The sequence below is a fragment of the Squalius cephalus genome (genome assembly GCF_949319135.1).
Source record: "Squalius cephalus genome assembly, chromosome: 1".
Lineage (NCBI taxonomy): Eukaryota > Metazoa > Chordata > Actinopteri > Cypriniformes > Leuciscidae > Squalius > Squalius cephalus.
In genome coordinates, this window is record NC_137122.1 from 30,349,162 (window position 1) to 30,364,618 (window position 15,457).

At 39.4% G+C, this 15,457-nt stretch overlaps 1 protein-coding gene across 2 annotated transcripts in view; it reads right to left on the reverse strand.

Annotated features, from left to right (window-relative positions):
* Positions 1–2,722: 2,722 nt before the first annotated feature.
* The window catches only part of pde4a (phosphodiesterase 4A, cAMP-specific), a 53,602-nt gene continuing 40,867 nt past the window's right edge, over positions 2,723–15,457 (reverse strand). For both annotated transcript variants that reach the window (XM_079894479.1, XM_079894480.1), the window contains 9 exons: positions 14,219–14,312; positions 13,866–14,029; positions 13,665–13,763; positions 12,998–13,162; positions 12,763–12,862; positions 7,157–7,311; positions 6,933–7,055; positions 6,607–6,789; positions 2,723–6,512 (listed from right to left, as the gene is read on the reverse strand). In XM_079894479.1, the coding sequence (XP_079750605.1) occupies positions 6,021–6,512; positions 6,607–6,789; positions 6,933–7,055; positions 7,157–7,311; positions 12,763–12,862; positions 12,998–13,162; positions 13,665–13,763; positions 13,866–14,029; positions 14,219–14,312 (1,575 nt within the window). In that variant the 3' untranslated portion in view covers positions 2,723–6,020. The remainder of the gene's footprint in view (positions 6,513–6,606; positions 6,790–6,932; positions 7,056–7,156; positions 7,312–12,762; positions 12,863–12,997; positions 13,163–13,664; positions 13,764–13,865; positions 14,030–14,218; positions 14,313–15,457) is intronic.

Consider the following 15,457-nt stretch of genomic DNA (forward strand, 5'->3'; position numbering starts at 1 on the left):
TTTGTTGACATATTATCGTTTCAGAGGAGATGTTAAACAGAATTATGTAACTTAATTAAACAAAAATAAGTCTTATAAGGGTCAAATAATTTTTTCAAAAAATGCTCTACCAAACGGTTGAGTAGTCCTTTTAGGGTAGAGAAGCTAGCTAATGTTGGTAAAATTAGCTAATGTTAGTAAAATTAGCTAATGTTGGTAAAATTAGCTATTTACAATGAACAAAAGGGTTAGTGTTGGTAAAATGATACATTTAATATTATTAAATTACATATTTGATGAGAAATATTTGATCAATATAGTATCTCAAGATAGTATCTCATGGGCTCAAGATACTATCTCGTGGGCTCAAGATACTATCTCGTGGGCTCAAGAAAGTAACTCGTGGCCTCAAGATAGTAACTTGTGGGCTCAAGGTAGTAACTCGTGGCCTCAAGATAGTATCTCGTGGGCTCAAGATAGTAACTCGTGGGCTCAAGATAGTAACTCGTGGCCTCAAGATAGTAACTCGTGGCCTCAAGATAGTAACTCGTGGGCTCAAGGTAGTAACTCGTGGCCTCAAGGTAGTAACTCGTGGCCTCAAGATACTAACTCGTAGTCTCAAGATAGTAACTCGTGGCCTCAAGATAGTAACTCGTGGCCTCAAGATAGTATCTCGTGGCCTCAAAATAGTATCTCGTGGCCTCGAGATAGTAATTTGTGGCCTCGAGATAGTAATTCGTGGCCTCAAGATAGCAACTCGTGGCCTCAAGATAGCAACTCGTGGCCTCAAGATAGCAACTCGTGGCCTCAAGATAGCAACTCGTGGCCTCAAGATAGTAACTCGTGGGCTCAAGGTAGTAACTCGTGGGCTCAAGGTAGTAACTCGTGGCCTCAAGGTAGTAACTCGTGGCCTCAAGGTAGTAACTCGTGGCCTCAAGATAGTAACTCGTGGCCTCAAGATAGTAACTGGTGGCCTCAAGATACTAACTCGTGGCCTCAAGATAGTAACTGGTGGCCTCAAGATAGTAACTGGTGGCCTCAAGATACTAACTCGTGGCCTCAAGATAGCAACTCGTGGCCTCAAGATACTAACTCGTGGCCTCAAGATACTAACTCGTGGCTTCAAGATACTAACTCGTGGCCTCAAGATACTAACTCGTGGCCTCAAGATACTAACTCGTGGCTTCAAGATACTAACTCGTGGCTTCAAGATACTAACTCGTGGCCTCAAGATAGCAACTCGTGGCCTCAAGATAGTAACTCGTGGCGTCAAGATAGTAACTCGTGGCCTCAAGATAGTAACTCGTGGCCCTCAAGATAGTATTTCGTGGGCGTGGCCTCAAGATAGTAACTCATGGCCTCAAGATAGTAACTCGTGGCCTCAAGATAGTAACTTGTGGTCTCAAGATAGTAACAAAATCTTGAGGCCACGAGTTACTATCCTGAGGCCACAAGATAGTTATAATACATTTTTTTTGACAAAGTGGGACTTGGGGGGGCTCCGTACTAATCAAATCTTGGTTGAACTTTTGCACCAGCACACACACACACACACACACACACACGCACACACGCACACACGCACACACACACACACACACACACACAATCTTGATGTGTTTGGAGCCATCAATAGCAACCATCAGATTTTTTATTGGTCAAGAAATTGCACTTAATATGACTTGTTCTGAATGTTGTTATTTTACCTTGAACAGACATCTCAACCGTTTGGTAGAGCACTGTATCTAAAATACTGTAGGATCTAATTTAAAAAAAAATATTGATTGTTGTTATTGTTATCATAATTGAATAAAAAATGCAAAGAAATAATTTTTCCTTTGCTTTTTTCATGGTGCGTACCTTAAAGGGTTAATGGTCACAGGTAGAAAAGAGAAGGTCATGAGAATGGAACAGAACAGGAACAGTTACATGCAGGTGAGTGATATTTACGGAAAGAGGAAATATTGCATTGTATACATGTAAGTTACAGTATAGCATACCCATTACATAACGATTAGGGTTTAGACAAACACACACACACACACACACACACACACACACAGGCATATGCGGTTTATGAGGTCAATATGTGACTTTTTAGTGGTTTACGGGGACACGACTTTCCATTAATTAATTAACTTAGTCAATAATTATTACAATTAAAATTTTCCGAATTATGAGACCAAACCGGCTGGTCTTGTAATGCTGGTATGTAAACCTGAAAATTGGTCTCATAAACCACATAGGCCGCGCGCGCTCACACACACACAAAATAATAGTGAAATTACGTGTATTAAATGTGCCATTTACATTATACTAATAGCCTATAGTAAATAAATCTAATTGTTTTATTTGAAATGAAAAAAGTCACAGGCCATATACAGGTTCAGAGTGTATACAATAATAAGCTAATATAAATAATAAAACTACTATGTCTATTTTGAACAATAATATACATTAATTTGACAACTGCGTATTAATAAGAATGTTTGTCTCTAAATAATGGCAGTCTGTAGGGGTCAGTAAAGTGTCACTGTTGAGCAAAGCAGCCTGTACTACTGCATATCATAGTTCTGCCATTTTTGCTGAGTACCATTTCAGATGGTTGCTAAATATTTTAGGTAGTGTTCACTGTCATGAGTTGTATAATGATGATATTCAGCCTCATTGCATACTGCCATTACTGTAATATGAGGCTGGACATGGAAAAAAAAGACATCAGAAAAATCCAGATATTGCATTTATTAGAAAAATCGTCCTTTATTTGTATTTTCAACACACTTTACAGTACTGAACAGTGAAAGAAAAAAATATACTGGTATATATTTATATATTTGTGTTTTTATATATAGCCGTTTGCTTATTAAATGCATTTTATTCACAAAATGACAACTCAGTTCTCTCAGAGGAAAACCTTTCATAAAAATAATATAATATAAAATAACTTGGACACATTATACACATTACAGCAATATAATGTACAAATATTACAATCATTTTCCTGTGTTTTCTTTTTCATTTATATTATTACCATAACCTGTGAACAAGTAACATATTATTTAAAGCCCAGAGAATAATTTCATTGGAGAGTCTCATGAGGCATGACTTTAAAGTACTAAGAAAAACTATTCTCTGATTAAGCCACGTCATCTTTCTGACTGTCTCTTGGTCATTAACCTCACAGAAGTATTTAAAACCCCTATTAAAAGCCTTTACAGTGCAGATTATTGACACAGAGTAGCTGATGTTGCTCAGAGCTTTAGCAGGAAATGGCATTGAGGACCAAAAAGACGACGTTTGGGCCAAGCCATTTAAAGTGCTCACCCTGTGCCATGCCATACCATTCCCCTTGATATCAGCCATCACACAACACCGTTCTACAGACAAAATAAAGTGCTGGTAAAGACAAGTTTTAGAAATAACTGATGATTAGTCTGTTTTCCAATACAATTCAAATATTCACATTTAAAGGTGATGGGAGGTTGACTAAAATCCCCCAAATGAATGGCAGGGGAAAGAAAGGGGAAGGCGGGGGTCGCCTATGAAATTCCACGATTCAACTACAGTTCATTACAACTAAAAGTGACTCATTGTGACAGTGACTGATTCTGAGAGATCTCAAATTTACAATTCAACATTACAGTATATACAAAACAAGCAGTGATTTCGTCTACTATTTATATTAGTAGTTTTGATTTTTAAACCATCAAACCAGAATGATACAAAAATAAAAACTGTACACAAACTGTTCAAAGAAAACACTTGTTTTTTCCTTTTGATATCCAAAAAGAATGGCAGCAAGGAATTAATTTTAATAATTTCTTAATAAGAAACAATTGCTACAGTGTCGTGTTAAAATGGCAAATATTATTTGTTAGCGTAGTGCTCACAACATTAACGAAAAGCCACACAACAAAGCATTTTAAGGTAAGACAGGCAAATGGAATGGGAATGACGTTAGTTTGCACAAACCAATCGTGTAACCTCTGGCTTTCCTCCTGTGGTCCGCCACATGAAAATTCATTCCATGACATCCTCTAATCCCGTCACAGACAAGTACACTTTTCATATATGTACTAGCATGACCTCAAGTCACTGCTCTGACAGACACAGGCTTGAGGAAAGCTAAGCTACTGACCAGCAGAAACTAGCTTGTTATCATATTTCAAGAGGAATGCTTGCAAACGCTGCCCCTCAAGATAGCAACAATTGGTTTATTAAACTGAACTAAAACCAAACTAAAAAGTTCTGAGATGAGAGAGAGGCAATATTGCAAATCAAACATCAACCTGAGAACTCTCTCATTCTCTTACTTTCTGTCTCTTTCTGTCTTTCTGCCTTTAAAAGATGGTGAAAAGTCAAATAGACATCACGAAAAGATGCCGGACATGAAGTGCATTAGAGCAACAGTTTATTTTAGTGGTATGACCTGCTTCCTCTGTCTGAACCGTCTGCTATTGTAACTTTGCCATGCAGAAAAACAACTACCCTACACCTCCAGATGGAGCTATTGTGTACTCACAGACATTTAGCAAGGCATATAGACATGAAACAAGTAGTCTGGGATATAATGCCAACATCTTATTACTCCACAATGTGACAGGTAGAAACCCTGCAGTTGACATTAAGGCAAAAATCATCAAACTCAATATGGCTGCACGTGACTCCGTTTATCGCTTTCCAGCATCTAACCACCAACGTCTTTCTCTCATCCTTCTCTCACCATCCTCGATCAATGCTTCTCCAACTTATCAGCTAAGCACTCATTCCTTTGGCAAAACACAATGTAGTGTGTTGTGGTGTAGACAGAGAATGTATTACCAGCGTGAGTGGGTGAAGGTGAGAGAGAGTCTGTGCGAATTTGTGCTGCAATTGAGAGACTGTTACTTTTACAAATTTGGCAGGAATGGATATAACAAAACAAAACAAAAAGAAGGCAAAACATATGTTTCAAAGCGTCACATGGCTTATTCTCGGAAAGTGACTATCATTTATTATTCGCATGGAAAGTGAGGGCAGTCCATGAGCAGTGACGGTGATGATAAATCCCAATGCTCGGTTGGCTTGAAAGCGACCGAGGAAGACTGACGGATGAAAGCAGGAATTATCACAAAGACAATGCGAACGCTCCGTGCGGGCACAAACCATAATCGATGGAGATAGATTGCTTAAAAAGAGAAAAAGACAATCAAAGATGAAGACAAAAGCAGACACTCCTGTCCCATGATGCATTGCTTCACAACAGCTCCAGAGTTGAAGCTGGTGGTTCAGAAAGGCACACAGCCATCTTGCACTGGTAGCACTCCTGGGTAAAGGGTAAGAGGGGGTGGGACCAACGTAACAAATCATTTCCGACATCCTCATCCCTCCACAGTTTTTTGGACTGCGGACATTATCTCATTTTCCCAGCAGATGCAACTGTGTTCTCGCTATGACAGAAATAGAAAAAAAGTCTCTCAGATTTCTCTCAACACGTGAATCTGAGGATTTAAGTCCCTGTTGGAATGCTTTAAACGCTGATTATTGACACCGATGCTCCTTCTTGAGATGGCTTTTTCCCAAAGAGATTCCTTCCAGATCCAGGCCCCCTGAACACATACACAGACACACAGCCGCGTGTTTGCATGTACTATGTGGTATCGTTATTTTCGATCGAAATTCACGTACGTCTGTGAATGTGTGTATGCGTATGTGTGGAAATTCCAGAGTGCTACACTGACGTAATGGCCCTTTACAAACCCCACCATAATTCTGTTTCTCCATCCAAATTCACCCTCACTGCTGGATGGACTCCAGCTCACACTCGTAATCTACAGTTGCTGTGTTAAATACTTCTCTGATATCAATATTATTTTGTTCCCTTTTTGAAAAATAAAATTAAATGTCTTATTGGATTTGTACGCAAGACTTAATCTGTTTATGGTCTAGCTATCAGAAACAGAAGAGTCCTATGTGAACGGTAAAGCGTAGGGACAGAGTTTCTGAAGGATGGCCCCTACTTAGCCCTCTGGGCCAGACAGCTGTTCCTTGAGTCGCACGTATTACGTGTCATCGGTAGGAGAGGACGACTTCTCCTCCTCCGTCTCCTCCACAGGGCTCTCATCAGACTGTCTCTCGTCCTCCTCCTCGACTACTGACTGAACCTGCAGTCTCCTCCGTCCCGACCTCTCGACCACTACCTCTGTCACCTCCTCCCCGTCCTCCATTTTTTCTTCTGCCTCGTCCTCCTCAGCTTCCACCGCCTCCTCGTCTTCTTTGTTTGCCTCCTGACCATGGTTGCCTATGTGGTTATGACTGGGAGAACCGACCTGTCCTGTTTCTCCCTCCAGGGTGAGCTGAAACTGGAATTTGCTCGTGCAGGATTCAAGCTCGTTATCTGGGCCGTCAGGCGGTGGTGACGGGCTCTGGGGAATGGTGCTTTGGTACCAGTCCCGGTTGTCCTCAAGGGTGTCCAAAATTTCCTGAGCATCAGGGTGGACCAGGTCCCCCCAGGTCTCCCACAGGGGATGCACAATATAATCGATAAAGCCCACCTAAATCAGGAAACCCAACATATAGACTCTTTAGGAGCAGCTTATGCCAGAGAAGGTTAAGAATTTATGTTTGTGTGGGTGTTTATATGTGTACCTGACTCTTTTCCACAGACGCAGTGTGTTTGTCACACATGGGGCTGATTTCCATCCCACGCTCTCGCTCTTTATCGCCCTGCCGGAAGAACTCCTCCATAATGCGCTCAGTCCACTGCCTGTACACTGCCAGGGGCTTCGTTGGGTTACTAAGGTCAGCACAGTGCACCATGTTCCTCAGGACCTACACACACACACACACACTTGTGACTAAGACGTTTCTCTTTTCTCTTTTCTGGTCTGCACTTACAGACACGTGTCATTTTTGACATTCTAGTTTTAAACTGTTTTGTTGCATTATAAAGAAACACGTTTGTTGGTAATCACCTGTATTCGGTCATTATAATGGTCCAGCATCAGCACTCCTGAACTGGTCACTTTCTTGGTCTCCACCATTGTCTTAAGATCTGCCAGCAAGCTCATATGCTTTGACATGTCTGTTGCCAGAACCTAAGAAGACGAGCAGCACCATTTACACAGGAAATAAAAGAGTACACCCTCAGAAATTCCAAAATAATCTAATGTTTAGTGCAGTGCAATGAGCATCTAACCATGTCAATGACCAGCTTGCGCAGACTCTGCCGTTGTCGTTTGGTGAGGTTCTGAAAGATGTCACAGTTCTCCTCATGCAGAAGCTTGAAGCCTACAGCCAGGTGGTGGTTCTCCAGTACAGATTCATCGTTGTACATTAATGCCAATTCTGAGTCTGTGAAACAGAGCAGACCAGGCTATCAGTGGATTTCATGGCTCAACAGCAAGGATTGCCCACTGGGCCCGTGGCCAGTGTGAAAGAGTTTTTGGCCAATACTGAATACTGAAAAGCATACATTTGTTGATCTTCTACATACATTTTTATGCCCTGGAAATGTATTCTGCTGTTGTCGCTAGTTGGACAGGACACAAGGTGTTGTCTTATTGCTCAATTATTTTAATCTAAACATTGAATTAATTTTTATTTTATATGAACAAAAAATGTAAATGAAACTTAAGAAAATATGGGAATTGATTTACAAGCTTTATTAATTAGTTCAGACTACAATAAAGGACACATGTAGGGGTGGCAGAGTAGACCCTGTTGAGGAACTGCACATATGTCCTCTATTTGGGTACAGTACTTCAAAAAAAACAAGCGTTTTAGAAAACATATAGAACAATACAATATGTGTGGTTGCTGATTTTTCTCATTTTGTTCTCAGATACAGGATATTTTTCTCCGGCATCTTCCCGCATACCATGGCAAACCAAGTTATCCATATAATGATCTATAACCCCATTTCCAAAAGATTTGATTAGTTCATTAACAAAAGTACGAAGAAAAGATTTCCAAAGTTTTCACTGACTAACTTAATTGTATTTTTGTAAATATAATTTTTTCTTTTATTTTAATGGCTGGAACACACTCCAAAAAAGTTGGGAAAGAGGCAAAATAAAAGTGAAAAGACTAGAATATCCAAGATAAACTGTTTTGACAGTCCACAATAAGCATGTGAATTTGTAATGGGTGAGGGTTTTGTGATTGGGTATAAAAGGAGCATCTACCAAAGGCTCATTCTTTGCAAGCAAAGATGGGTCATGGTTCACCACTTTGTGCCAAATTTCATGAGAGAATTGTCAAACAATACGAAAATTACATTTCTCAATGCAAGATTGCAACGAACTTAAGTCTTTCACCATACCACCCTTATGAAAAAGAAGTTTATTCAAGAGTGCTATTAGTATACTTCTTTTAAACTAAAAAATAAGAAAGTATACTTTCAGTCTATTTTTATGTCCTTCTCAGAAATAGTTTATGTACTTCTCAGAAATATACTCAAAATTGCATACTTGACCTTTATAAAAAAAGTATACTTGAACTGACAGAAAAGTCTTAATGTATACTTTTTATATTTGTATACTTTTACTCAATCTATTGATCGAGATATACTTAAAAGTATATAATTAAGTAGCTTGTAGTTGTGTTTAATCTTTTGATTGAGTAGCCTATTAAATACTTTTTCACATAGTTTTACATACTGTCTAATAAACTTTCATTGCTTAAAAATATTGATTTATAAAGAAAACAGATATGTTCCTAATTTTGAGTATCTGCATTTTTGTGTAGGCTAGCCCACTGGTAGTGTACATAGGAATTTACTTCTAATCTATATTTTTCCCGACATGGACTGAATTTTCCAGCTATCCATGTTTTCACTGTAATACGGTAGGGGGCGCTATTACACATCTTCTGAAAGAGTACCGAATCTCTAGATCAAAACACAGGTGAAGAAGAAGCAGAAACAAGCGATAGAAGATTGCTTACGCTAATGTAACATAACGTGATCATCAAACATTAAACAGCATATAAATCAAACCTATCAAACATTACTGAATGTCGAACCTATGAAGAGGAAACGACTGTGAAGCTTTGGGGGTGTTGATATACTCGATCTGCTCCTTCTGTGTTTTGATCATCGTTCTGAATCCAATCCGGATGTAGTCTTTGACAAAAATGCTATTTTCTCAGCTTTTTGATTAAAATGTTGCTTTTTTTAATGAAACTTACTCAGATTCAAGTGTATGAGGCTAGAATAAACTATTTTTTTAATGGAAAGACTTAAAGTATAGTTGTTTTTCTTTTTTCAAGTATAAAAAAAATGAATACCTAAATTGGAACATAGTATACCTAAAGTGCAAAAATAATTTTAAAATAGTTAACAATAAGTATGGTTATGATCACTTATAATTATAAAACTACTAATCTAGTAGTTTACTTACTGAGAGTACACTTTAAAGTGTACATTCATAAACTAAAAATGTGCTACAAATATTTGACTAGTAAACTATCAGTATACCTATAAGTTCACTTATAGTGCAAGCAAAAAACTTAGTTGTAAACTAGTTGTTTACTTAAAGTTTACTAGTACTGTTACACTTAAAGTACACTTACAGAGAAATCCCAGTCCATTGGGGCAAGGCTGGAAACCTCTTGTTAAATGTGTGTGACCATTGCATGAGAAACTTTTACTGCACATTGGCTCGTGGTCACTTGTGTGCTGTGGTCAGATGAGTCCAAGTTTCAGCTTGTTTTTGCAAAAAACGAACTTTCTCAGTTCTCAGTCCCAAAGTCAAAAGGGACAATCTAGACTTTGATCAGCGACAGGTGCAAAAGCAAACATCTGCCATGGAATCGGAGTGCATAAGTGCAAACAGTACTAGTGACTTGCATGTGTGTGAAGGTACCACTGAAGTGTATTGTACAGAGACATTTAAAGGCACACTATGCAAGATTTCTACCTTAATATAACAGCTTTGAAATCATTTAGATGGTAAATGAACTCGTAGTAGGGTGAATCATCCCGATAGCAAAGCAGGGGGGAGGGGGGTTGGGGGGCAATGCAGGTTTGAGAGGTGGTGCCCCGACAAATCTCGCGAGAATCATGACTTGCTTTACGGCACGATGTCACATACATCAACAACATATGAACCAGCCTCTATGGATTTTCAGCGCCACTGCAAAATCTTCTCATGATCAGTAATATCACGACATTCACTTCATTCACTTTCACACCTAAAAACACTGAGACATGCCGACTGGCAGTGCTGCTAATGTGGTGGCTCTGAATGCACTTGTTGACAAGAAAGAGGAAAGGAAAGAGCCACATATGGAAATATTTTCGATTAGGCTAATGTCACATTGCCATAAGGGGCCGTTCACATAGCCTGTTTTTTGCGTGTGCAAATTCCGCGCGGCAAACACGCTCATAATAGAAGCAACGCAGCGTGCTCGTTTTTCCAGGCGCGCTTCTGTTCATGGTTGCATAGCAACGACAGACGCCACGGGAGAGCAAGCGCTTGTGGAAAGGAGAAAGCGGTACGAACTGCGTAATTGGTAACGAGAACCGTGGATTTTCACTGGTATTGGTACCGAATACTGAAATTTTGGTACCGTGACAACACTATTAGGTAGTTATAAATAGGCTAATCACAAACAGACCTTTTCTACGTTTAAGGCATTAAACATACTGTAGGCTACATTCTCTTATCACTAAGTAGAAAGACGTGTTCTGATAACTTCCACATTCTCTGACGATGAAACGAACGGATACGCACTTCAATAAAGCGGAGCGGAAGTGCGAACGGAATGCACTTCAATAAAGTAGGTCAGCTACATTAATACTGAGGAAGGTCTGTAGTTGAATAAGGTTAGGATAGCTACGTTAATATTCTTTATCGGGTTAATTGCGAGTGAGCTGTATATGGTAACTGAGAGAGTGACAGAAGAATAGTGAGTATTTACTTTTTTATACGTGGGTTTGTTGTTTTGGGACACCTACTGCCCATAGTCCTGATAGTTAAATCATATTTAATTTTTCAGATGAGTCTACTAAACTGGTTGGTGAAGAGAAAGCTTTGTCACTTTGTGGGGCTTCAGTGTCTGCATTTATGAAAATTAACACAAAAGAAAAACATGAATAATCCTGTCTAAATTTATAAAATGAAGGTTTCTGTTTGTCACCAGTTCAAGGTACGTGCTGCAATAATCATGCCTTGAATCTGTTGATGGTATGTCATATTTTTATGTCTCAAAATGTCCATTTCTATCCACAAATCTTGCCAAAAGTCATGGGGTTATTTAAAAAAAAATTCTTCCGGAGGGGCATGCCCCCCGGACCCCTCTGCGTGTGGCTTGGTAACAACCTCTGGCATGTAACAGCACCGCTGCTGGAAAAATTTCTAGGGGAAACACTGGAGTGGGACTGTATAGGCTCTATGCACGATCGCTTCCGCGTTTTGTCTCAGCCCGCCCAGTTACATCCGGTGCTGCTCGCTGTTTACAAGAACTTCCAGCGGTTAACGTGAATGATGTTAACAATATTGTGAGGCAGTTAGCTGTCACACCTAAGAGTAAGAAAGAGAAGGGCTTTAAATGATATATTTCGAGCTACATCGACAACTTTGAGGGTGAGTATTCTCTCATATCATGCGAAATCCGACTAGCGAATCGGTTTCTAAAATCGTTGTCTCCGTTTCTGAGAAAATTCATTTTATGAAAGTTTTTCTGTTAGTAGGCTACACTTCGCTATAGAACACGCTATGCGGAAGTAAAGACGCTGGCTGAGATTCTACCGGAAATACGTCAGCAGCGTTCGTGCATAGAGTGTATTTACGACAGTAACGTCGACTCTAGGGGTCGCTGTTTGAGAAAAACGGAAACTGCATAGTGTGCCTTTAATGGCATCAAGATGACAACTTTCTAGGAAAGCCTCATTCTGCATGTGCTACAACAGAGTGGTTTCGTAGACACTCCACACCTGCAGTCCAGATCTGTCTCCTATTGAAATGTGTGACCCATCATGAAAAGGAGAATCATACAACGATAACCACGGACTGTTGAGCAGATGTCTTGTATCAGGCGAGATTGTGCTAAAATTGCACTTGCAAAAGTGCAACAATTATTATCCTCAATTCCCGAAATATTAAAAAGTGTGATTAAAAGGAAAGGAGATGTGACACAGTGGTACACTGTCCCAACTTTTTTGGAGTGTGTTGCAGCCAACAAAATTGTTTATATTTACAAAATACAATTAAGTTGGTTAGTGACACCACTGGAAATCTTTTCTTGGTACTTTTGTCAGTTAAATAAAGGTTCAAGAGAATTAACAAATCACAGATTCTTGATTTTATTGCATTTTACAAAATGTCCCTACTTTTATGGAAATGGGGTTGTAGCTGACTAACACAGATTAGATTTTGACACAATTGCAAAAATGACTTGTGATGGTCTTGGAAGCATTTTATCACTATATTTAATATTATTTCTAGCAAATATTAAAATACATTGTTAAAATAAAAATGGATGTTTATTTTATGATGTGGCCCATTGAAAAAGCAGAATACATTCGTATCATTGAGCCCTGTAAATCTGTGCTGCCCTAAACCAGTTCTTAGATGTCCAACTCACCAAAATTAACATCATATTCATTTGATATGCATGTTTTTGTTATATAATACTTGTCAAATGATCAGGGCTGCATTTCTTAAAACCATCTTGAGCTAAGTTGATCGTAGAGACCATTGGTGTCAATAGTTTGACAATCTGCCTAGGCTTAAGATGCTTTTGGGAAACGCAGCCTAGGATGATTCATCAACATCATAATTTTTTACAATGTAGACTTACTGGTGTTGATGAGGAACTGGTTGGAAACTCCAGGGTGGTCTACATCATGAATGGCAGCAGCGAACAATGCAGCCAGGATTTCAAGATCAGTGAAAACAGCCTGGTGGGAAGATACAGGAGTACAATGGTCATTATGTATAGTGTCGGTGCTGACTTTGAAATCTTGATTTCAGATTATGAAACTTTTTGCTTCTGAATGAGCAGCACTGGCTCTCCCATGTTAGCATATACTCACGTCCAGTGCCGGTGTGGAGAGCAGCACATGTGTTGACTGTGTGACATCAGCAGCATGCAAGCTGTTGTGATAGGCCACGTTGGCATGGTAGTGGTCTTCCAGTGTCATTACATAGGTGATAAACGTATCCACTGGTATCCCAAATGTCTTCAGTAGATCCCTTTCCTTTAATGCATTGCAGAACGTAGACAGGACATAGTGAATGGTCAATAAAAAGGATGAAGAGGTTTGCTATTGTTACTAGTAGTGCTGGGTAATTCAGTTGGGTATATTTCAGTTGTAATGCCTATTATGCTTACATATAGTATGAAGAAATAATTTCTCTGCTAATGCTTATACAGTGCAGTGTTTTCCACATTACACATTTTTTTATTGCATCACATTCAAAACAGACTAGGTAATGAGTTAGTTCAGCAGAATGCTGTGGTATGTGCAAGATGGGAAGTAAAAACATATTTCCACATAGCCTCTGAAAATAGGCATCGAGTAAAATATTGATTTAGGGATTTTAAGGAATCAATATATCGATTGTTCAAATGGAGATAATTGGAAAATCAATATTTTTACCCATCCCTAATAATGAGCATGCAAAACCACATCTTTGCATCTGACATTTTTCATAAGCACAGCACAGAAGCATTCATAGCAAAAACCAGGGACCACACACCTGGAAGATAGCAAACATCATGCAACTTAGAGGTCTGTTATTGGAGTACTCAGCCACATGGAAGATATTAAGGCCCCACTTGTTTAAATCATTCAGCTCCTGTCAAGATAAATTCAATTATAACAAATCCATTCGACAAACAGACTTTTTAATACTGATAATGGTAAAATAGAGTACTGTGTGTATGCATTGTGTCTGTACCCTAGCCAGTGCGTCCTCCTGCTCGGTTTTGACCCCGAAGCGGGGCAGGGCTGCACTAGTGAGGCTCGAGCTATGTGTAAGCTTCTTGACTCCGCTGATGTGAGACATTGGTTTCTCTCGCTCCCGGAGCGTAGGAGAGGGAATCTCCACCTCATTCTGCTTGTCTGGGACACAACAAATGGATGGACTTTTAACAGATGACAGCTCATTTCAAATCATTAAGCATTGAGTGTTTCAGAGTAGTGCATGTACTCTACTATAACCGACTGCAATGCTGAAACTTGTTCTGCACTTTTGAAAATAGAAGCAAAGGGCTGAGATGTACAAAGCAGAGCGTGAGCGGACTCGCTTACCTAGGAACGTAGTGGAGATGTATTCGGACACCTGATTCCCAGAGCGGCTCATCTCAGACAGATGAGACAGTTCCCTGTTTAACATCCTCTTGAACTAGAGATAGGAAAAGGGAAAGATGGAGATAGATAGACAGGGAAGAGAGGAGAGTTATAAGTATACAGAAAATGGAAAGTTTTTGTCCATTTGAAAAGAAATGGACTTTATTATCACATAGTAAGATGTCAAATACATGTCAAAAGGCATAATTCATCCCAAAATGGAATAAAAAAAAAAAATCATCAAGAATGTTGGGGGTTTCAAACAACATGACTCAAACTACTGACTTTTAATGTATGGACAAAAACATGGAAGAAATAGTCATACAGGTTTAGAACGACAGGTGGTTGAGTAAATGATGACAGAATTGAAATTATTTGGGTGAACTATCCCATTACGGCTTATATTCTTCTCTATTATTCAGATTGTTACTTTTGCTTTACTGCAAAGCATATAGGCATAAGACATATGTTGAAAATATGTGAATTATGTTACCCAAACATGCCGTGTATGTGGTACTGCCAGGTTATATAGAGCTTGTGCTTATAAAGCGTGCCGATATTTACATGCAAATAAACCTAAGGCATTTCTAATGTTGTAGCTGTATCATTGTGTGTTTAGAGGAGGGGCCTGTCTTTAATTAAAATCTAATTAAGTAATTGCCATGAGGGGAGAACATTGTTAAATGATCTCACATCTCCGCAAACCACTGCTTAACAAAAAAAGAAAAGAGATTTGTAGCAAAATTTGTTGTTTATAAGAAACAAAATACGTATGTGCCTCAAATGACTGAAATTGTGCAACTTCAGCAGATAACACAAGACAACTACACAGTCGCACAGCACGACTCCGATAAGACCCCTGGTCTGTCCCACTGACTGGTCCTTCACACATTACAATCTCCATGGAAACCAGCAGGTTTCCTTAGCAACTGCCTCCTCACAGTCCCTCCTGCAGCATGATGGGAGTGAGGCGATGGGTTGGGTGACAATCTGAGAGAGTAGGCAGGTGTCTGTCTCTGACCTCCTCCAAGGTCAACACTCTCTGTATCACTCTCCATCTATTCTGCTCTCCTCCATTCTGTCTTTATCTCTCTCTTTAAGCCCTCCTTTTTGTTTCCTGTCTCTTTTCATCTCTGTCCTCCACATTCTATCCTTTTTCCTCTGCAGTCATATTTTTCCATTGATTGTGTTTCTATTCAT